This window comes from Zootermopsis nevadensis, unplaced genomic scaffold, assembly GCF_977971745.1.
Source record: "Zootermopsis nevadensis isolate Lab colony 2312 unplaced genomic scaffold, Znev_1.0 Znev_ptg000003l, whole genome shotgun sequence".
Lineage (NCBI taxonomy): Eukaryota > Metazoa > Arthropoda > Insecta > Blattodea > Termopsidae > Zootermopsis > Zootermopsis nevadensis.
The window spans coordinates 1,485,636-1,511,299 of NW_028259135.1; the positions used below are offsets into that span (position 1 = coordinate 1,485,636).

General features: G+C 41.7%; 1 protein-coding gene across 4 annotated transcripts in view; it reads right to left on the reverse strand.

Moving 5' to 3' along the window:
- The window catches only part of Khc-73 (Kinesin heavy chain 73), a 100,716-nt gene that overhangs the window by 51,577 nt on the left and 23,475 nt on the right, over nucleotides 1-25,664 (reverse strand). For all 4 annotated transcript variants that reach the window (XM_087360344.1, XM_087360353.1, XM_087360358.1 and 1 more), the window contains exons 3-7: nucleotides 15,502-15,665; nucleotides 3,376-3,530; nucleotides 3,106-3,219; nucleotides 1,587-1,834; nucleotides 469-583 (exon numbers count right to left, since the gene is read on the reverse strand). In XM_087360344.1, coding sequence (XP_087216470.1) covers nucleotides 469-583; nucleotides 1,587-1,834; nucleotides 3,106-3,219; nucleotides 3,376-3,530; nucleotides 15,502-15,665 — 796 coding nt within the window. The remainder of the gene's footprint in view (nucleotides 1-468; nucleotides 584-1,586; nucleotides 1,835-3,105; nucleotides 3,220-3,375; nucleotides 3,531-15,501; nucleotides 15,666-25,664) is intronic.

Below are 25,664 nucleotides of genomic sequence, written 5' to 3' on the forward strand. Positions count from 1 at the left end.
GATATCACCTTGGACTAACCCCTGGGAATTTTATTTGTATACATACAAAAAGTTTTTACTCATTACAAGTGTCCACATGGGGTAGTCACATTATTTCATCGACAGCTAAAAACTAAAAAATGTTAACCATACTTCCTGATTGTCCACTCTAAACTATTAATGTACCTTTAATTAAAACAGATATTCCTGATTGTTTATCAACTGACAATACATCATTTTAATCACTTATAAAAAGAGTGATAAAGTTAAACTTGAACTACACTACGGCACAGACAGAGACAAAATTTAAATTCACTCAACAATTTCCATTACATACTTCCCAATACCAAATATCATCAAATTCCATGAAATAATTCTGGTGGTGAAACACGTGGTAGACAGATATGATCTTCCAGTTATACATTCACATTACACACTTTCAGCAAAGAATACCTAAAAATCAAAGGTGGTAAAGTAGGAGATGCTGACCTTGAGAAGCCAGGTAAGTACAGAGTCTCGATATGGTACGAACTTGTCCTTATTCTTCCCACCTGATGACTGATCCGCCAGCTTCGATATCACAAGGCCAAGTGTGGTTAAGGACCTGCAGGAAAAAGACACATTCAATTAGTTCAGACATTCTCTGTTGTCATACGTAAATATCGTTCAGTAACTGTGGTCTAGTGAAGTGTTACGTATGGAGTGTCGCGCTGTATGGAGCAGAGACTTGGACACTCAGGAAGAAGGAACAGAAATACCTGGAGAGTTTTGAAATGTGGTGTTGGAGAAGAATAGAGAAGATCAGGTGGACGGATCGAGTGACCAACGAAGAAGTATTGAGGAGAGTCAACGAGCAAAGAAACATTCTGCAGGCGATTACACGAAGGAAAGCTAACTGGCTGGGACATATTATGAGAAGGAATGGATTAATGAGTGATATCATCGAAGGCCAGGTTGAAGGAAAGCGAGGACTGGGAAGAAGACTGATACAGCTAACCGACGATCTGAAACAAGGAAGGAAGATGACGTTCCAGGAATTAAAGCGAGAAGCCGAGAATAGGCACAACTGGAGAGCTCTTTTTGGGCAGAGCAATGGACCTGTCGTAAGACAGAACACTTAATAATAATAAAACTGTGGTCTACGATGCATACAGTCTTGGAGTGCACCAACACTGATGTAACAGCCAGCTCCTCTTCCTTGTAAGGAACTGTATCTGATTTTTTGTCTTTGTTGGTCTATTATGACAGACCGTTCCTCATCCAAGAGAAAAACGCAGGACAAACTGTGGGGTCTACAGATGCAAGATATAAACATCTTGGCATGTAAAATGTCTGAAATCCTGACAGTTCCAATTCTGTCAGAGCAGGAAATTGAGCGTCACTACAACGGTTACAAACTCTGATCAATCACATTTCAGTACTGACTGTAGTCAGGAATATTTCTAGCCATGCCCGAATCACTACTCCCACGTCGTCACAAATCCAGATCAAGGGGGTGAGGGATGGTTACATCGAGCTTAGCCTTATAACAGGAGACTATAATCAGCATACCCCAAGAGCGTTTGTGGAATTTGTTACTTCACACAGAATACATTTAACACACTTACTTGTTGATATTTGAGCCTTCTTTGAGCCTATCCCCAACAGCACCAGTCTTGACGGCCCTTTCGCTTCCCGCAAGATCAACGAGAGACATCCGACTCACTTTCTCGCCAGAAACACCCGACTTAGTGTCTGTCAGAGTCTGTGTCAGCACCACTGAAAATACTGCGTGAGAACGCGATGATTCGCTGTTCATGTTGGTTGCTGCCACGGTTCTTGACTTATTGCCTTCTGCCATCAAGTTGTCGATGTCCTGCACAATAATGTCAAAGGGTATTAATAGTTTGTGTCTGTCTGTAAGATTTATGAATAATGTTTTATTATAAATGTTATAGAAAGCAAAAGGTTAGCCTGGCTTGGCCATGTTGCAAGAATGGAAGGAAATAGGGTAACTAGAAGAGTGATGGAATGGAGACCGATGGGAAGAAGGATGAGAGGGAGGCCACGGAAACGATGGATAGACGACGTGGAGGAGGATGTGAGGACGATGGGAGTAAGGGGATGGAGAAGAATTGTGAATGATAGGACAGACTGGAAAAAATTCATCAAACAAGCTAAGACCCACACAGGGTTATAACGCTATAAGAAGAAGAAGAAGATAAATGTTGTAGACAGACAAAAACTATGTATCTACAAACATGTGTTTCAGCAGACATAACAGCATATAAAACAAGCACTTAATATATTTAACTAACAAGCAGGCACAGTCTGCACGCAATATTTTATTCTTAAATCAATTAAGTGATTAAATATAGTTAACTGGAATAAAATAAAATAAAAAATATATATTGTAGCAACTGAAGTAGTAACCATGAATATCACAAATCTGTCAGGCAATAAAGTTCATGAATACAAAATATTAAATACATAAAACTAGGTATATATAAAATTAAATTAATTACACATAAAAAAACTCCGGCAATTCTTTCCCATTCCGAACGTAACCAACAAGTTTGTAGTACTCGAAACTTAATACTTCTTTTGTTACCTGGCTCAAATCTGTCAGATTTTAATCAATACCTGAATACAACACTATTTTAAAATGTTTAAAATTCAGTCTCTAGAAAATGAATTTTTTGGTGTTTTCTTTATGTTGTACTTTCTCAGAAACACGATTACCACATAAAACAGTGCGTGCCTGAACATAAATATCCAAAACTCTTATCAAGTGTAAACAACCATATTACAATACTACTATTATCTACTATAAAAATTTCTGATTCCCCGTTGTCGTCAAGAAATGACGTCATCAAACAATGTTACGTTATATTTGTTTACTCGGCATTGTTGTACCAACACAACAATGACGAAGGGGGGATTAGTTTAGTGTCTTACTCAAGATTTTAAAACGCAACCAACTCCCCCGAAGTCAAGTGTTTTAACCCACCATTCGGGGGGGGTTGGTTTAGTTTCTTACTCAAGATTTTAAAACGCAACCAACCCCCCCCCCCGAGGAGCTCCAAAAGGAGCGCTCTGCTCCAGTTCTTGTAAAATATGAGTTAACTACTGTTAAGACCAATTTACCTGAAAAGATGTAACCGCCAGCTGTGACAGCCCATCCACGTAAGGGCCCATCACATTGTGTTCTCGTACCTTGAGTGACTGTTTGTTCGCTTTGGGGTCCAACAAATCATGCACCTAAAAAATTAAAAAGTACAAAATATACCGACTCAACTGCAACCCAACACTTTACTCAGTACCAACACAAAAAAATCTCCCAGGAAACCATCAACGCATTTAGTCACTGTGGAAATGTCTTGATTTCATAAAGGAAAACACTGAATAAATCCTCACCTTTTCATTATATATTTCCATGTAGCTGACTTCCACTTTGTACGTGAGCTCCAAACTCTGCTGCTTCGCTATTAGGTCAAAGAGCGAGTCGCACAGCCTAGGAATAATGCCCTTGTTGTCCTGACCGCCCATCATCGAGTAAGATTTTCCTGAACCTGTAACAAATAAGTCGAGAAGAATGAGATGGGCTGGGCATGTAGCGCGCATGGATGGGACAAGAGGTGTGCACCGGGAACTGGTTGGGAAGTCTGAGGGGAAGAGACCGCTGGGGAGACCTAGACGTAGATGGGAGGATAATCTCAGGCGGGATCTATGGGAGATAGGAGTTGAAGGAGACTGGATTTTGTTGGCCCAGGACAGGGTCCGGTGGAGGGCTTTGGTTGATTCGGTGATAAACCTTCGAGATCCGTAAGCCATCTGGTTGGTTGGGTCCACTATTTGGGAAGCCTGAGGGGAAGAGACCTCTGGGGGGATCAGGCGGGATCTATGGGAGATAGGAGCTGAATGAGACTGGATTTTGTTGGCCCAGGACAGGGTCTGATGGAGGGCATTGGTGAGTTTGGTGATGAACCTTCGGGTTCGGTAAGCCATCTAGTTAGCTAGTTAGTAACAAATTACATCACATTTTCAAGTAAACCTGTTGTAACTGGCAAAGGTAAAGCTGCTATCCAAACTGCCTAAATATAAATAAAGAATACATGGAGGTACAAAGACGTGAATTCTCTACAGCTCAATATTTGATACGAATGAATGCTCATCTCCTGTTATTTCGTGTTTTGTACAAAACTCCTGGAAAAGAGCCATGTTCACTCTCTGTGGTAAAGAGAGGAAAACAGACCACAACGAGCTATTTACAATCCCTTGAATGCTCGCAATTCACGACCATCTGCCATTTTTTTTAAATAATACCTCTGCTTTTGAAACTGTCAACAAATAACCTAAGACTCAATTATCAAATCCGTCGGATAGTTTTTGGGAGATAAAACACACGGCAGGACAACCTTGTCTTTATGCGTTCATGTCATGTATTCGATGCACAAACACACAAAACAAAATTCAAGGGCACTGTTATCTGTATTGTGCGGTATGACAAGGCTGTTACATCGACTGACGTATACAGACGCTTACGTGTTCAGTAGAATGAGGTTAAAGTTTAAGGCACTCCACCTCATAATTAAAACACCACGATACTGACGTCTTACCTTGAATACATATGACGAGGAATATTGGAATTCAACAACTTCTTTATAACGCTAGAGACCTTACAACGAAGTTGAAATTAAAACCGGAATTGAAAAGGAACTGTCTTTATAGCAAAATGCATCTGATCCATAAATACAGAACGAAACCGCCAACATCTGCGACGTAAACTGAGAGCAAAACTTGAATCTAACTGAATGTTTATCGTCTACTCTTCAATAACTGTTCCAGTATTCTGTTTCTTGGAATTTGTCAATGAAAGAATATTACAATCTCAAATAAGACAAAAGCAAAACCTCCCACATATGTGCAGAATACTTTACGATTATTAGTAAACCTGACCCAGATTTAAAATGGGTGTTTCCGATTAAAAATCAATAGCGTTGCCTTTACGCTATCCTGTCACGAAAAAACATACAGATAAAAACAATAACAACTGACAGTTGACCAAACTACTTCATTATAATCAATTATGGTCTTCACTAGGTCAGAATCCATCGATTTATCACCGCTAATCGAAACTGGGGCATAGCCTCAATTCCATCCTCTATGAGATATTTCGAACTGTGGGACGAATTAGTAGTAAACAGGACGACGGGACAACCCAATGCAGCAGGTGAGGAAACAGATGATGACAAAAGGGAAGGGAAGCTGGGCGTGGCCCGATTCTGTTAAAATACGATCACTGTGCCAGCCTCAACTTGGAAAATGATTCCATTTCACAATCATGGAAAGAAAAAGAACTATGAAGCTCATTATTTGTAAATGAAATAAAATACATAAACAAAAGTACATCTCACATCAAGACATTCAGGTAAAGTTGTACATTTATTTATTTATTTATTTAGTGTTCTGTCTGACGACAGGTCCATATGAACAGGATCCTTCCATCCTTTTCTCTTCTCGGACTGGGACCTGTTCATATACGTTCTTGGCAGATGATCCAGAAGTGGTTTGCCATTGCCTTCTTCTGTGTGTGAATGGAGTAATTGTTGGGATGCCACGGAGGAAAACTCCGTGTTGCCTACACCACGGCCTTGCCCAACACAAGTTATAAATTCGAACCCGAGACCCCAGGATTACAAGGCCAGCGTTCTAACCGCTAGACCACCTCACCTTATTATTATTTAGTGTTCTGTGTGACGACAGGTCCATATGAACAGGATCCTTCCATCCTTTTCTCTTCTCGGACTGGGACCTGTTCATATACGTTCTTGGCAGATGATCCAGAAGTGGTTTGCCATTGCCTTCTTCTGTGTGTGAATGGAGTAATTGTTGGGATGCCACGGAGGAAAACTCCGTGTTGCCTACACCACGGCCTTGCCCAACACAAGTTATAAATTCGAACCCGAGACCCCAGGATTACAAGGCCAGCGTTCTAACCGCTAGACCACCTCATCTTATTATTATTTAGTGTTCTGTCTGACGACAGGTCCATATGAACAGGATCCTTCCATCCTTTTCTCTTCTCGGACTGGGACCTGTTCATATACGTTCTTGGCAGATGATCCAGAAGTGGTTTGCCATTGCCTTCTTCTGTGTGTGAATGGAGTAATTGTTGGGAAGCCCCCGGAGGAAAACTCCGTGTTGCCTAGACCACGGCCTTTCCCCAAGACAAGTTATAAATTCGGGCACCGCCGGGAATCGAACCCGAGACCCCCAAAAAGTTGTACATATGTTGACGTTTTTGGAGCATGAACGTATGAGCTATGTTACGAGGACGATTAAGCCAGAATTGTATACGCGTGTACAAGTGGACACTACAATTATTTGTTTATTTATAGCTTAATTAACGTCATTATCTAAGGCTATTTCGAATCGAATGATAAGATTACTAAAGAATAACAAACTACAATCAACACGAATCGATTCTGAAGGTATCTGACGGTGTATTGAAATAGAGATTACAGAGATTCTGGACTACGTACAGCGGCCTGCATTCCAAACACACACAAACCCTTCCTTACACCTGAAGACAAGGCAGATCTGGTGTTCGGAACGCGTGTTTATAGAATGTCAGATGATCGACGGAGTCCAAAACCTCAGAAATCCAGACTGAAAAGGAAACGGGACTTAGCCTAAATTACGACATCCCAACATTTAACTGAGGAAAACCACGAAAAACGTCAGTCAGCACAACCTGTGTCTGAACAGAAATCTGACCTCGGGACCTCCGAACACGAACCACTCGGCCGCGATTTTCGGTAGTAGACAGTATAAAATGATTTAACCTTTTAAAGTCCAGTGGTAACTATGTGTACCAGCTGCTGTAACAGTAATTATGGGTGTCGTATGATTATCAATGTAAACATGGATTATTTATATATTTATTTTCACAGTCTAGCCACAAACGTTGTAATTAAATGATGTTGTTAAAATTATATAATATTAATTAATGTTTAATTATTATCATGAAAATGATCATCTTGGTATGTTTCGTTATATTTTACTTTTATATTTCTATTTATTTATTTCCTATGTCAATTCCATACTCATTTTCATAATAATTAAATATTAATTCCACGGAAAATAAACGTCTGACTATAAACTCATCATGAAATTGGAAAATCTACAAACAAACCAAAGATCAATATAATACATTGCATAAAAATATCTAATAATTTTAAAATATTATAAAATTGATACAAACCTGAAGATGATGTCTTATCCATCGAAACATGTCGTAAAAAAGCGCCAAAATATAATATTTTATACTACAAAATAATGTTTTAATATTATATAATTTTAACAACATCATTTAATTACAACGTTTGTGTATAGACTGTGAAAATAAATATATATTTAATCAACACAAACATGACGCATTTAAGCTACAAAATGGATTATTTAGTAGGATTTGAGGTTTTCACATCTGTGAGTCTTGTAGAATAAACGGGAAACACGAAAAAGTACAGAAATAAACACTGACGGCGATGCCTAAACAGACGGCAGGGTCATGAAGATCTTTGACCAAACCCCGAGGCTACAGAGATCAGCACACCAGATTTTACAGTTACAGGCCTACAAGAGTTGTAGGGTGTTCTGAAACAGGGCAAGTTCTCCTTTCAGTTTTTCCTACTGCTAAGAAAATTGTTGTTTTATAATACATTTTAGGGAATCCGGGTCACGATTAAGCACCATCTTTTTTTTTTTATACAGTTTGGTCCATGTTTGGAGAAAATAATCACGCAAGCAGCTGGAAGTTTTAATCTTTTTCTTATCACGTTTCTTTTCTCCTTCACATTAAAGTAAAAACACTACGAAAACGTACTTTCTGTCTATATTTCGTTAAATATTCACCACGCAGAGAAAATGTTTCAGATGAAAGTTGTGCACCTTAACAAAATATATTATTGTTTAAATCTTGTCCGTCTAATCACAATAAATTCTTATTAAATATTAAAATATTACAATAATTAACATTTAAAATATTTAAAATATTAAATGATGTTCTTTATCGAAATATTCGATTTTACATTAGACCATCATTTTTTCATGTTTCACGACATGTTTCAGTTCCTAAAAGAACTGTCTTCAGGTGAATATAATTATATAAAGATTCAAATCAATAATAACTTAAATACAATTTCTATATATTATTTTAGCGTACATTTTTTATCAGATATCAAACGATGTTCTTTTCCAGATTTTATTCCATTTTAATAACATATTCGATGTTGTTCTGTATATCATGCTCAATATGACTTTAGTGTGGGTCAAAGTTTTTGTTGTTTTTTTTGTATCAGCGTGTAATGTAAATAATATAAAGACTAAATGAATATTAATAAAATAGAAAATAATATACTGAAATAATGAAATATAATATATATTATGTGTAAAAACAACAATTAAATTCACCCCAAACATTTTTAGTGTAAAAGTCCCCTTAATAAAATTTCATCAAAATACATTCAGAAGTTCCTGGTATTAAGTGGACACAACACCCATACGATGTTAAACAGCAGTCATTATGGAATGAAGTTTCAAATTAAATACGTTCAACGAAAAAGTACGAACTATAAATCAAACAAGGCCACAAGACATACGATTCCTTGACACGCCTGCCTTGTTACGAGAACAGTTTCCTCTCAATATATAATACGACTCTGCTGTGCTCCACAGATACTCGTAATCCCACCCTTTCCTGTGCTAAGTTGGAGTTGACAATAACATGATCATCTTCCACGGTATGCATGTACGGATAACCCGATATTAATCATGACTTGAGGCTCTCAATGCGGTGAGTACGAAGATGACTGTCGTATCGGTTGTCGCATTACCCTGATGACGGAGGCAGTATGACCTCTTAAACGTTGGTTAACATCGACCAGACTACACAGCGCAACAACCCAGAAGACAGAAATCTTCATACTCATCGCCCTGATGACGGAGGCAGTATGACCTCTTAAACGTTGGTTAACATCGACCAGACTACACAGCGCAACAACCCAGAAGACAGAAATCTTCATACTCATCGCCCTGATGACGGAGGCAGTATGACCTCTTAAACGTTGGTTAACATCGACCAGACTACACAGCGCAACAACCCAGAAGACAGAAATCTTCATACTCATCGCCCTGATGACGGAGGCAGTATGACCTCTTAAACGTTGGTTAACATCGACCAGACTACACAGCGCAACAACCCAGAAGACAGAAATCTTCATACTCATCGCCCTGATGACGGAGGCAGTATGACCTCTTAAACGTTGGTTAACATCGACCAGACTACACAGCGCAACAACCCAGAAGACAGAAATCTTCATACTCATCGCCCTGATGACGGAGGCAGTATGACCTCTTAAACGTTGGTTAACATCGACCAGACTACACAGCGCAACAACCCAGAAGACAGAAATCTTCATACTCATCGCCCTGATGACGGAGGCAGTATGACCTCTTAAACGTTGGTTAACATCGACCAGACTACACAGCGCAACAACCCAGAAGACAGAAATCTTCATACTCATCGCCCTGATGACGGAGGCAGTATGACCTCTTAAACGTTGGTTAACATCGACCAGACTACACAGCGCAACAACCCAGAAGACAGAAATCTTCATACTCATCGCCCTGATGACGGAGGCAGTATGACCTCCGAAACGTTGGTTAACATCGACCAGACTACACAGCGCAATAACCCAGAAGACAGAAATCTTCATACTCATCGCCCTGATGATGGAGGCAGTATGACCTCCGAAACGTTGGTTAACATCGACCAGACTACACAGCGCAACAACCCAGAAGACAGAAATCTTCATACTCATCGCCCTGATGATGGAGGCAGTATGACCTCCGAAACGTTGGTTAACATCGACCAGACTACACAGCGCAATAACCCAGAAGACAGAAATCTTCATACTCATCGCCCTGATGACGGAGGCAGTATGACCTCTGAAACGTTGGTTAACATCGACCAGACTACACAGCGCAACAACCCAGAAGACAGAAATCTTCATACTCATCGCCCTGATGACGGAGGCAGTATGACCTCTGAAACGTTGGTTAACATCGACCAGACTACACAGCGCAACAACCCAGAAGACAGAAATCTTCATACTCATCGCCCTGATGACGGAGGCAGTATGACCTCTGAAACGTTGGTTAACATCGACCAGACTACACAGCGCAATAACCCAGAAGACAGAAATCTTCATACTCATCGCCCTGATGACGGAGGCAGTATGACCTCTGAAACGTTGGTTAACATCGACCAGACTACACAGCGCAACAACCCAGAAGACAGAAATCTTCATACTCATCGCCCTGATGACGGAGGCAGTATGACCTCTGAAACGTTGGTTAACATCGACCAGACTACACAGCGCAACAACCCAGAAGACAGAAATCTTCATACTCATCGCCCTGATGACGGAGGCAGTATGACCTCTGAAACGTTGGTTAACATCGACCAGACTACACAGCGCAACAACCCAGAAGACAGAAATCTTCATACTCATCGCCCTGATGACGGAGGCAGTATGACCTCAGAAACGTTGGTTAACATCGACCAGACTACACAGCGCAACAACCCAGAAGACAGAAATCTTCATACTCTGATGATGGAGGCAGTATGACCTCTGAAACGTTGGTAAACATCTACCAGACTACACAGCGCAACAACCCAGAAGACAGAAATCTTCATACTCATCGCCCTGATGATGGAGGCAGTATGACCTCTGAAACGTTGGTTAACATCGACCAGACTACACAGCGCAACAACCCAGAAGACAGAAATCTTCATACTCATCGCCCTGATGACGGAGGCAGTATGACCTCTGAAACGTTGGTTAACATCGACCAGACTACACAGCGCAACAACCCAGAAGACAGAAATCTTCATACTCATCGCCCTGATGACGGAGGCAGTATGACCTCAGAAACGTTGGTTAACATCGACCAGACTACACAGCGCAACAACCCAGAAGACAGAAATCTTCATACTCTGATGATGGAGGCAGTATGACCTCTGAAACGTTGGTAAACATCTACCAGACTACACAGCGCAACAACCCAGAAGACAGAAATCTTCATACTCATCGCCCTGATGATGGAGGCAGTATGACCTCTGAAACGTTGGTTAACATCGACCAGACTACACAGCGCAACAACCCAGAAGACAGAAATCTTCATACTCATCGCCCTGATGACGGAGGCAGTATGACCTCAGAAACGTTGGTTAACATCGACCAGACTACACAGCGCAACAACCCAGAAGACAGAAATCTTCATACTCTGATGATGGAGGCAGTATGACCTCTGAAACGTTGGTAAACATCTACCAGACTACACAGCGCAACAACCCAGAAGACAGAAATCTTCATACTCATCGCCCTGATGATGGAGGCAGTATGACCTCCGAAACGTTGGTTAACATCGACCAGACTACACGGCGCAACAACCCAGAAGACAGAAATCTTCATACTCTGATGATGGAGGCAGTATGACCTCTGAAACGTTGGTTAACATCGACCAGACTACACAGCGCAACAACCCAGAAGACAGAAATCTTCATACTCTGATGACGGAGACAGTATGACCTCTGAAACGTTGGTTAACATCGACCAGACTACACAGCGCAACAACCCAGAAGACAGAAATCTTCATACTCTGATGATGGAGGCAGTATGACCTATGAAACGTTGGTAAACTTCTACCAGACTACACAGCGCAACAACCCAGAAGACAGAAATCTTCATACTCTGATGATGGAGGCAGTATGACCTCTGAAACGTTGGTTAACATCGACCAGACTACACAGCGCAACAACCCAGAAGACAGAAATCTTCATACTCTGATGACGGAGACAGTATGACCTCTGAAACGTTGGTTAACATCGACCAGACTACACGGCGCAACAACCCAGAAGACAGAAATCTTCATACTCTGATGATGGAGGCAGTATGACCTATGAAACGTTGGTAAACTTCTACCAGACTACACGGCGCGACAACCCTTACGACATCCATCATCTATCACCCTACACGAAGCAACACTCCAAGATGAAAGTCATCTTCATGTATTTTTAAGATCAAAAATGAGTTCTGACTTCTGGGAACTTTGAAATAAATACGACACAGATAAGTGAAGCGAGAAACCAGGGGGGGAAAAAAGTAACTTTACGGTTTTCTTAATTCTATTTACGCTCCAACGGCTGAGAGAAATTTGGAAACGTATCTTTGCAAGCGACGCTGTTTGGTTGCACTGGAAACCATGGCGGCAGGAGAGAGGCTATCGATTGGATAGGGAAAGAACACGAGGGAGGGAGGGAGTGAGCGAGGAGACAGTTCGGAGAGAGAAACTCCACTACCACCTACTACAATATTCTAGAAGTCTCCAACAAAACTTTTCTTTTTTAACATTTTGGAGATCAAGTGTTACTGTGTAAAATATTTAAAGTCAGTTATCCAACTAATTCAACTAAGTAACATTTGAAGCTGCTCTGTGCCTGGAACCATGCCATGAAAACGGCAAAGCTGTACGCATCTCGATTGGTTAGCGGTCAGATCCGCCGTCCTGTCCCATTATCACCGGCGCAAATCAGACATAAGACTCAGCGAGCCGAACGTTGCAATGAACACAAAATCATGCGAGATTTCAGGTTCTCACAGCATCAAGTACGAGGTGCGATCGGAAAGTTTCAAGACTGTGTCAATAGAGGGCGAACCGGATGTAGTACGAGCTTCTGCCGCTAGGGGGTGCGGCCTACATTCATAGTGAATCAGTGTGCCAGGCGGCATCATCGAATTAGCATTTGTTTCTTAGTTACGGGCGTTTTGGTAGTGCATTACACCGACCCTCCTGCGATTTCGGAATGGCGTGTGCATCAAATTTTGCCAAAGACTCGCCAAAACGGCTACGGAAACCTATGAAATGCTAAAGCAAGCATTTGGGGAGTCCGCAAACTTTTGTGTGGCATTCACGTTTTAAAAATGGCCGAACCTCTGTCGATGATGACGAGCGTTCTGGACGACCATCTTCGAGCACAACGCCCGAAAATGTTACGAAGATCGACGTCGTACCATCAACGACTTGTGCGACATTGTTGGAATAGGCTATGGGACCTGTCAGCTGATTCTAAAGGAAGAACTCCACATGCGACGCATCCTGTCTGAGGACCAGAAGCAGAATCGACTTCTCGTTTGTCAGGAGCTCAAAGATCTTGCAAGAACCGACCCCAACTTCCTTTGTAAGCTCCGTGTGACTTCCTCCTCTTCCCAAAGATGAAAATTCAGCTAAAGGGAAGGAGATTTGAGACGATAGAAGAGATTCAGGCAGAATCGCAGATGGTGCTTGACAGGCTGACAAAGAAAGATTTCCAGGGATGCTTCCAGGCTTGGCAGCGGCGCTGGGATCGTTGTGTTCACTCCCAGGGGAACTACTTCGAGGGTGATGGATGAATTTAATACCTGAGATAAGTGTACGGGTTTTTTTTATAGGGATTAGCTCTATCTAGTGGGCCCAACTCTGTAGGAACCTGAAGACGGAGATTGAGTCCCATCTCCGAAACGTCGTTTTACGTTTTATATTTACTAGACGATGGATAATATCCAAGAAAATTTTTATTCAACTGAACAATGATTTTGCTAATCAAGATATTCTACGTCTTTTCCGAGACCCAGAGTGTCCGCTCGCTTGCTAAGCCAAATACAATACAGTACACACTCTCCAGCCTTATTTTAATATTATCCTCGCCTGCGTATTCCAACTGGTTCCTCTGATCACTAACGTCGACATGTATTTGCCATATCTTCGATCTATTTTCAAGTGAACACTCGGTTTCTGCAACTAATTACGGGGATAATTACCATTACAGACGCGACAACTTCTTTGACAATTAAGTGATGCGTGTACTCTACTCACTTGGTTGCAGGCGCACTACAGCGATGAACAAACTGGACAGACGTTTGGTTTGCACGGACGTCGACAACCACCTACATCCAAGTGGGGTCGCTCAAAAGATAAGTAGTTACTAGCAGCAGGTTCATAAATATATAAAGTGATGACGTCCTGAACACGGTGGTAAGAAATCGAAACCAGAGGCCTCTTTGTTAGGGGTTCCCAACCTCACAAGATATGGGGGCCACCGATTTATAAATGAAGACAATTTACTGAAACTGCATGGCAATTGATTGAAATGCTACTGAACAGGATTATAATATTCAAAACGTTGTCTCTAACAAAATCAGTCATCGGTGACGTATCTGACACTGTTTTTATTTAATTAATCTTTCAACATCAGGTTTAACTGTTCCTGTCCTAGTTTTTGATCTGACGTTCTACGTTAATCTGAACAGTTTTGCACAGTGCGAGCTGCTGACAATACTGACGTCATTAATAAAACGAATTCCCTGACATCAGGTACCTATTTTTCATCACGCGGTGTGACACGATACTTAAAAAACCGTCCATAACATCCGCGGGTAGAGAATTCTGAAATTAAAAGCTATACTGAAATTAAAAACACCTAAATTTCATTCTACTAAAGAGAAAAACTTAACTCTTGGGCACTAGAAGCGTTAACACAGTGTTACACGAGGTGCGATCGGAAAGTTTCGAGACTGTATCAATAGCGGGCGAACCGGATGTAGTACGAGCTTCTGCCGCTAGGGGGTGCGGAATACATTCATAGTGAATCAGTGTGCCAGCCGGCATCATCAAATTAGCATTTGTTTCTTAGTTACGGGCGTTTTGGTAGTGCATTACACCGACAATCCTGCGATTTCGGAATGGCGTGTGCATCAAATTTTGCCAAAGACTCGCCAAAACGGCTACGGAAACCTATGAAATGCTAAAGCAAGCATTTGGGGAGTCCGCAATGGGTCGTGCACAAACTTTTGTGTGGCATTCACGTTTTAAAAATGGCCGAACCTCTGTCGATGATGACGAGCGTTCTGGACGACCATCTTCGAGCACAACGCCCGAAAATGTTACGAAGATCGACGTCGTACCATCAACGACTTGTGCGACATTGTTGGGATAGGCTATGGGACCTGTCAGCTGATTCTAAAGGAAGAACTCCACATGCGACGCATCCTGTCTGAGGACCAGAAGCAGAATCGACTTCTCGTTTGTCAGGAGCTCAAAGATCTTGCAAGAACCGACCCCAACTTCCTTTGTAAGCTCCGTGTGACTTCTTCCTCTTCCCAAAGATGAAAATTCAGCTAAAGGGAAGGAGATTTGAGACGATAGAAGAGATTCAGGCAGAATCGCAGATGGTGCTTGACAGGCTGACAAAGAAAGATTTCCAGGGATGCTTCCAGGCTTGGCAGCGGCGCTGGGATCGTTGTGTTCACTCCCAGGGGAACTACTTCGAGGGTGATGGATGAATTTAATACCTGAGATAAGTGTACGGGTTTTTATAGGCGCAGTCTTGAAACTTTCCGATCGCACCTCGTACAACGAGAGGACAGCTGATCCACTCACCTGTCTGACCGTACGCAAAGATGCAAGCGTTGTAACCCTGGAAGGCATTGTCGAGTATGTCCCGTCCAAGGCAGTCGAACACGATTTCCTGACTTGCGAACTGTTCAGATGAAGGATCCAGAGAATAGAAACAGTGGTCGAAGGCGAAGGATTTTGGCTGTTTCCTGCAACACACAAAATAAAGTCTCAAGAAACCAGATGATTTACTCCGTGCAAAGAATACCCACCACATACGAGTGTCCAGCTATTAAGAAAGTTATCAGCGTAGTAAAATCTGAATAAAAATTAACCTTATGCTAAAAATTAATACAATTTATTGCAATATTATTATTTTAAATCGTATTCAAAGTAAAAAGAAATTGTTTACAAAGTAAATTAAATTTGAAAACATTTTTACAGCGACTAAAGCCAGATTTGTGACAAACGCACGAACAGAAATCAGATACCTGACTCCATCTTCAGTCCCACCACAAACACGTAAACATTTCTTACTGCATTTCAGATTGCATCATTAAGGTTTTGAGCGGGATGTTCTTTTGTTAAATCTTATGTGGTACCGCCTGATTCGACTTCTAATGGTGAGGTGTAGTGTTTTCTTCGCGGTACGGTCTGGATTCGTAAATATTATGAAGACGAGCTTCGGCTTCAAAGGGTTAACCAGCTGATTTTCGTAATGGTGAGGTGTAGTGTTTTCTTCGCGGTACGGACTGAATTCATAAATAATATTAAGACGATCTTCGGCTTCAAAGGGTTACGAGAAGCATCACACAGTCGATTCATTCAAGTACGTCCCTGTTGCACGAGGCATGAAAAATGTTGGGTGTCTAGCCAATTTATAAAACACCACACAAACATAAATATACGAGTAGTTCATTACATATTCAGTACTGCAGACGGATTGCGGTTTATTGCTGTTGCAGAATTACTTTTTCTCATTTCTGAGTTCTTAGTCGGGAAAAAGACGTTTATTTATAACTGTGAAATCAATGAATCTGCATGAGAAGGCTTTCTTATGAATTAAAGATGGGCTGTCGCCCGCGCATACATCAGGCACAACCATCCCACGGGTTCACCGTCTTCCTAGTTCTAGCAGCACAGGTGAGAACGGACTCGCGACTACTGTTCGCTGTTATCACCTGTGGAAACGGTTCACAGCCTTTTTTATGTCTGGTGTCTCATTTCAGACCGAAAATTCCAACGCCCACTCCATTTGACGCAAGACGTTCCTTTGTGCTATCAAGTTTATTGAAGATTTCTGTCTTCTGGGTTGTTAACCGACGTTTCAGAGGTCATACTGCCTCCATCATCAGAGTATGAAGATTTCTGTCTTCTGGGTTGTTGCGCCGTGTAGAATGGTCGATGTTAACCAACGTTTCAGAGGTCATACTGCCTCCATCATCAGAGTATGAAGATTTCTGTCTTCTGGGTTGTTGCGCCGTGTAGAATGGTCGATGTTAACCAACGTTTCAGAGGTCATACTGCCTCCATCATCAGAGTATGAAGATTTCTGTCTTCTGGGTTGTTGCGCTGTGTAGCTGGTCGATGTTAACCAACGTTTCAGAGGTCATACTGCCTCCATCATCAGAGTATGAAGATTTCTGTCTTCTGCGTTGTTGCGCTGTGTAGTCTGGTCGATGTTAACCAACGTTTCGGAGGTCATACTGCCTCCATCATCAGAGTATGAAGATTTCTGTCTTCTGGGTTGTTGCGCTGTGTAGCTGGTCGATGTTAACCAACGTTTCAGAGGTCATACTGCCTCCGTCATCAGGGCGATGAGTATGAAGATTTCTGTCTTCTGCGTTGTTGCGCTGTGTAGTCTGGTCGATGTTAACCAACGTTTCGGAGGTCATACTGCCTCCATCATCAGAGTATGAAGATTTCTGTCTTCTGGGTTGTTGCGCTGTGTAGTCTGGTCGATGTTAATCAACGTTTCGGAGGTCATACTGCCTCCATCATCAGGGCGATGAGTATGAAGATTTCTGTCTTCTGGGTTATTGCTGTGTAGTCTGGTCGATGTTAACCAACGTTTCAGAGGTCATACTGCCTCCGTCATCAGAGTATGAAGATTTCTGTCTTCTGGGTTTTTGCGCCGTGTAGTCTGGTCGATGTTAACCAACGTTTCAGAGGTCATACTGCCTCCTTCATCAGGGCGATGAGTATGAAGATTTCTGTCTTCTGGGTTATTGCTGTGTAGTCTGGTCGATGTTAACCAACGTTTCAGAGGTCATACTGCCTCCGTCATCAGAGTATGAAGATTTCTGTCTTCTGGGTTATTGCTGTGTAGTCTGGTCGATGTTAACCAACGTTTCAGAGGTCATACTGCCTCCGTCATCAGAGTATGAAGATTTCTGTCTTCTGGGTTTTTGCGCCGTGTAGTCTGGTCGATGTTAACCAACGTTTCAGAGGTCATACTGCCTCCTTCATCAGGGCGATGCTAAATTCATTCGCGAATACTTAGTCATTGTTTCGTGCAAATATTTTATACCGTAAATTTAAAAAACACCGCGTCAAATTTTCAGATCGGGAAACAAACGTTCCACGTTCTGTATTTTCCTTTCTGACCCTTGCATTTTTATCAGATTCTAATAAATTTAGACTGAGACTAAAATCGTGTGCGCCATCGGTTTCAGTTATCACACACGTGGCGAGGGCATTTCGTAAGCCCTATGTACAATAAATCCTTCCGATATCAACAAGGCCTTTTCCTACTATCGACTAAAAACAATAATTTAAAACACACGTTTTCACGAAAACAGAAATCCAATGGGCTGTTTGTTGACATGTTCAGCCGCTGTCGCCACGCCACAGTCCAAGTCTGCTGGATGGTTATCGATCTCCATGTAGCTAGCAGAGGAGGAAGGGGAGTGGGGAGAGGTTATGGTTCATGGAGTAGAAACGGTCTTGTCTTCCTCATCATCCAACGAAAGACGGAACTGTCATTCTCGTGTATCAGGCACTTTCAAAAAGTATACTTGACAAACAAACAGTTCCTACGAGGGGGGGGGGGGTGGGGATATTACAGAATGTCCCAAAAAGATGTACACAGCACCAACTTTCGTTGACAGCTGTCAACAGTGCCACAACTACGTTAGATTCGCCAGATCACCAGGTTCCAATCCTGGCGTACGTAATGGTAAAGTATATTAAAAATGTCTTCATTTCATTCATTGAATGTGGGTGTATATCTTTTGGGGGACAATGTGTTTGCGCGCGAGTGCACATAAAATGCTCAGTTTCCTTTAAACAGGTATCATTCTATCTACATAGCGAGGCTTGCAAGATACAGTAATAATTATTAAACCCAACTAACCACTTCTATGCATAATTCCCACTAGAAATAATACCCATTTCGTCAAACTCACCCGATTTAATCGCAAATATCTGAAGATGGTTGTTTCAGAGATCGGTAAACTTCGATGAGCCTCATCGCTCTAATGATGGATGCAGTATGACCTCTGAAACGTTGGCTAACATCGACCAGACTACACGGCGCAACAACGCAGAAGACAGAAATCTTCATACTCATCGCCCTGATGACGGAGGCAGTATGACCTCTGAAACGTTGGTAAACATCTACCAGACTACACAGAGCAACAACCCAGAAGACAGAAATCTTCATACTCATCGCCCTGATGACGGAGGCAGTATGACCTCTGAAACGTTGGTTAACATCGACCAGACTACACAGCGCAACAACCCAGAAGACAGAAATCTTCATACTAAGAATCACCCTGATGACGGAAGCAGTATGACCTCCGAAACGTTGGTAAACATCTACCAGACTACACAGCGCAACAACCCAGAAGACAGAAATCTTCATACTCATCGCCCTGAAGATGGAGGCAGTATGACCTCTGAAACGTTGGTAAACATCGACCAGACTACACAGCGCAACAACCCAGAAGACAGAAATCTTCATACTCATCGCCCTGATGATGGAGGCAGTATGACCTCCGAAACGTTGGTTAACATCGACCAGACTACACGGCGCAACAACCCAGAAGACAGAAATCTTCATACTCTGATGACGGAGGCAGTATGACCTCTGAAACGTCGGTTAACATCGACCAGACTACACAGCGCAACAACCCAGAGAATACAACCATCTTCAGACTCACGGCCGTGAAAACCTCAAATCTTACCCAAATATCTGTTAATAAATCAAATCAAATCTGTGCAATGTATGTGTATAGGCGGAACAATGTAAGCTGAAATCTTGCTTATATGCAAAAAAAAAAAAGCGAGTAGCCATACTCAATTATGTCAAGCTACATCGTGTCTGTTGCCCGCATCGATCCACAGTAAACGTAACATACTGGCCTGAGACTTCATCTTTGTCCTAGTCAGCAGCGGCCTTAATGACTTTTTGAAGTTGGAACCCGCAGAAATCTCTCGAATAACACGAGATCAGGACGCTAATCGAGCACGTTTTTCAGTCTGAAGGACGTAACTGTCTTAGGCAAGACAGAAGAACACAGATCGAAGGTGTTGGAGAACAACGAGACTCGTGCAATGAGATTCAAAATTCAAATAGTATTAAAAATATATTAAAATTGGCCGTCAATCACAATATAAGATAATTAAAAGATTAAAATATCATTTTACGTTCCGTATCGAGTACTCGATTTACATGTGGAACATTTACGACATGTTTCGGCTATATATAGCCATCATCAGATCTTATGTTATAAACTTTATAACTGAATTACTGATTTTTACTGATTTTTAGTTTTCATTTTTCTTATCATGTTCACGTCCTTCATATTGTATCTTCATCCGTTGTTGTGTCACATGTAACTAATTCAGTTAAAAAGTTTATAACATAACACCTGATGATGGCTATATATAGCCGAAACATGTCGTAAATGTTCCACATGTAAATCGAGTACTCGATACGGAACGTAAAATGATATTTTAATCTTTTAATTATCTTATATTGTGATTGACGGCCAATTTTAATATATTTTTAATACTATTTAAATAAATCACAATATGACGCACCTACAATATCTTACAAAATTCACAATTTATACTTCTCAAGTGATGCTGTTAAGGAGATTTTCTGGCCGGGACGAGAACGAGCAACTCGCGAAACTAACGAAGCCACATGGTTCAAGATCATTAAATTTGTAGCCTCTAATAATCCTAAAATTTACAGCAAGACTTTCCGGGGTATTAAGGACAAACGCTGGTACTTCGTCGAAGTCTCTGGTACATGATACAGCGCTGTTGCAGGAGAGGGCGTCACTCAGGTTTTAGAAAGCGGAGGCGTCGTTCGGGTTCTAAGCCGACGTCGTGTCTGCTGGCTAAGGATAGCGGAGGTCGATCTCTCTGCAGGCGACATCATGTCTGCAGCCACCATCGTCATAGGGAGTCGGAACTGAAGCCTTGATGTCGGTATCCGGGGGGCCTTTACACAATCGCAGGCTATTTATTCTACGTTTGGTTAGGTTTTTCGACAAATTGGAACATTTTATACGATTTATACAAAACTTCGTTAGTCTCAATTATTCTCGATATCATTCTTTTCAGTAATTGATAGTTAAAATTCAACAAACAATAAAACTTCAAGATCTTCGCCTTTTATGGTTAATTATCGTGCTTATAAGACCCCGCCACAGAAACTGTCCTAGTCTGTGACCGCTGTAACATTTCGTAACATCCTAATATTTTTACGAAAAATGTTGCGAACCTCTTGCCCGGATGATGGGACTGTTTATCTACTGAAGGTGACTGGCTCCTGGGATGTTTCATCGCGTAGGCTCGTAGAAATTGGCAGGTGTTTCAGTGGTGTCCACGCAACATCCCAGAAGACAGACACCTAAAATCTCATCTGCTATCCACGCCTGCTTATTCAGTGTTTCTGCACCGAAACCCTCACACGTGCAGACCGTCTCCTCCATCCGCATTGGAAATCTAGGAGTAAATTGGAGAATATTGGAACGAATCCACAAGAAACTGCGTGAGAGGACGTGAACTAGATTCATGATAATCCTGTGAAAAGTTTCTTGTCAACACATTAGAGAACCTTTGGGTTCCACAAAAGTTCGGCAATATCTTGATTAGCTAAACGAATATAAACTGTTCTATACATCAGTACAAACTGATAACGCTCCGCAGATGAAACGAACGTGCCTAAAAAACGTTCACGGGCCCATAGGTCGATAATCCCTCCTTTGGCGAATCTTGAGGACGAAGCTGTTCAGTCTGGCCACATCGATAACTGATAATGGGATCTTAGCTCGTGATAAAACTTACATAAAGGATTCTGCGACCGATAGCGTGTAGAAACCGAGCTGGGCCTGAAGTATCTTCTCGGAAATCATAAGCAATAAATTATTAAACCGCAATGAAACAACTTTTGGACACAGGCCATAACAGGCAGAAGCTACTTTTAGTAATTAAATGAGCAGAACCCCGGTCCGCGCATGTAATTTCTCGTTAGAAATTTATAAATTGCATGTTTCAACGATTCTTTTCATAGTTACTGCTAAGATAACACGTTTCAACACTCCAAGATGGATCTGTATCAACAGGGATCAGGCAATTTAGAGTACCCAAGAAAAAGTGTTTCTCCATCGGAATTCTTCGTCAGGGACTGTCTGTCTGCATCTTCGGACAACAATGTTACACACACACACACACCGAGTAACCGATTTTCATAAAACTCGGGGTGAACAGCATGACACTGGAGGAATGCCCATCTCGGTGATTCTATTTAATCAAAAATACCAACACGACTGTACTGGGGCAACATTTATATTTATTTATTATTATTTAGTGTTCTGTCTGACGACAGGTCCATATGAACAGGATCCTTCCATCCTTTTCTCTTCTCGGACTGGGACCTGTTCATATACGTTCTTGGCAGATGATCCAGAAGTGGTTTGCCATTGCCTTCTTCTGTGTGTGAATGGAGTAATTGTTGGGATGCCACGGAGGAAAACTCCGTGTTGCCTAGACCACGGCCTTGCCCAACACAAGTTATAAATTCGGGCACGCCGGGATTCGAACCCGAGACCCCAGGATTACAAGGCCAGCGTTCTAACCGCTAGACCACCACAGACAATTAAACTGCATAGGGAATTCATTCTATTTTAGAATCAATTCGGGTCTCGTTTGAGCTGTTACCACAGCATTTAACACAAAGTTCACGACATGACTGCAGAACTTCTGCCAAATACTACCACGTCTCCGAAATTAACGAACAGAATCAGGCAGAATTTGGTACTGCGTGGGGCGGGCGGGGGCGGGGGGGGTCGTGTTCATAACAGCCCGTCGCTGGACCCTATTCTCAGCTATTTGACTCCAGTTCTCTACCTTCACAAGTTAAATCTTTACGATCCGGTTCGATATCACAAGACTAGGTATGTCCCCAAAGTGATATAACCTTTAGGGGTTTCGTACTAAAGCTGTATTTGCGTCTCTCAACTTTGCTATGCGTGCTACGTGCTCCGTCCTTCTCAGCATCCTTGATTTAATTGCCGTTAATAATATCTGAGTACAAATTACGAACCTCATCATGTAATATTCTCCATTGTGCTGTTGCATCTTTTCTGGGGTCTGAATATTTTCAACAATTCCTTCTTGTTCTTTTATGGTAAGAGACCATTCCATTAAAGGTAAATCTATAGACCATTTTAGTTAGCCTTCAGATTTGTAAACAGAAATTAAAAATTTCATCGACTTTTCAAGCATCAAAGACGGTCAATTATACAGGAAACTGATGGCATAATACACACAGTATTCTATTTGTGTACCGCTGTCAGTATATCAGACTAAAAAGCTTCGAAATTATATGACGATTAATGAATTGTAAAGAATATGGAAGGGTTCGACTGTGATCTAATTTGTTGGATTTGAGGTTTTCACAGCGATGAGTCTTCTGGGTTGATGCGCCATGTAGTCTGGTAGAAGTTTACCGACGTTTCAGAGGTGCTTGCTGCCTCCATCATCAGGGCATCGCCCTGATAGGTAAACTTCTACCAGACTACACGGAGCATCAACCCAGAAGACAGTCATCTTCGTGAGCACTATCCCGGCACATGGTTGTTGGGACTGAGAAAAACCATAAAAGAACAGTAAGATAATAGGTCTCCGAACATAGACATGATCCCGGGACCTACCGAATATGATGCACGAGTACTACTCACATGGCAAAGAAGTTCCATCGCTCTCATCTTCAGAGAAACTCAACCACTCGTAAACAGGAATTTCTGCGAGATCTTCTGAACAAGATACGAGCATCTCAACTGTCAAAAATACAGCACACAGCATCCGAGTTCGATTCGGTCACAACGTACGCCTTCACAACTAGATTACTCCCGTTCTATGACGTCCTCGCTTCACTTCCGGCAAGATAGTTTCGGCCAACAGACGGCGTCCCATTTTCAACACACACATAAACTAATCGTATACCTCGGAGAGGAGACTCGCTGATTGAAGGCGTTTGAGAACGGCGTACTGTACAGAATACTAGAGGACATAACAAGGACTTGTGTTATTCATGTTGCGTTACTGAACTAGTATTAAATTCAACTGAGGAGCGTCGTAATTTGTACGATTTGCTTAATGCTGTACGGAGCAGAATCCTTCTTTGAGAAGCTTGACATTAGCTCTAAAGGCTAAAAGTGACTTCATTTTATGAACTTCGAAGGTTCGTTAGTGTGTAAAAAACTTACCAATGAATAATTAAACTAACACTATCCAAACCGACAAATAAAATCAAATGATGCTGTTAAGATGATTGCATTGAGAGGCAAAACCCAGGGCCCACAGTCACTTCTACGCGGTCCCACTTGTCGACGTTATATTTTCAGAATAAGACATGACCACAAACAGTCAGTTATAGGGCGTGGTATCCAGCTTAATGCAGAATATTATTCTATTAACGATGGTTTCTCACCGAATTTAAATTTAATACTTCTCGTTTTCTCCCCAAAATCCAAAACACAGTGGGGCGAAACCCCTCCCGCCAGTACCCACCCCTCTCCCCAAAGTGGTATTACAAAACCCACTACACCATCCGGGCAGCGCTATTTCAGACTGCTGATTAAGTGGCAGCGGAATGAACTCTGTTAGTGGTTGGTATCTGCAATGCAGGCTCCACCCTGTTGTGTTAACAGAGACGTAGGAAGCCTCGAAGCATCTATCCACGATATTCGCTACGCCATCCTATACTTTATTCGAGAAAAAACATGTCTGCCTCATAACGAGGGACATTTCCGTATTCACATAATGTTTTAGAACAAATAACTGACGAGAATATTTTGACCTAAAATACAAGAAATTATATCTACAGCTTCAAAATTTGTACTCTTGCGAAACAAATTATTAAGGCAGTTAAATTAAGGAAGATGAAATGGGAGGGGTATGTACGAGGTGCGATCGGAAAGTTTCCAGACTGCGCGTATAAAAACCCGTACACTTATCTCAGGTATTAAATTCATCCATCACCCTCGAAGTAGTTCCCCTGGGAGTGAACACAACGATCCCAGCGCCGCTGCCAAGCCTGGAAGCATCCCTGGAAATCTTTCTTTGTCAGCCTGTCAACTATGACGACGCAGACGTAATATTTTACAGTTAAAGGATGTGAAGGTGTGAGGACTAGATCCAGCATCCGTGCACGTTCCATGACGTCGAATCAGAGGACAGCTATAAATTATAAATCTAGAAGTCGAGAAAGTGGTTATGGGCGTGGCCTATTTAGAAGTTATACTATCCCGTAATTCGTTCGACAGGACTGAGAAAGACAACGAAAATCCTTGGTCACGATCGGTAAATCCTGGTACGAGAACCCAGCCCGGGGCCTTCCAAATACCAAACAGCAGTGCCAACCACTGAATTTGGCAAATTTTCTGCAGAAATCGGTTACGATGCATTATGTCTGAACGAAGACGGTGGCAACGGATTATACGAACAGCTCCGATGAACACAATAATCACATTTTGAAATGCGACGACGACTTTAGATACAAAAAATATGAAGCGATAATATTAAAATTTATGAGATTATAAAGTTGCGTCATATTGTGATAAATATATATTTGTTTAAATCTTGTCAGTCACAATCACAATAAAATTCTTATTAAATATTAAAATATTACTATAATTAGCATTTAAATATTTAAAATATATTAATCACAATCACAATAAAATTCTTAT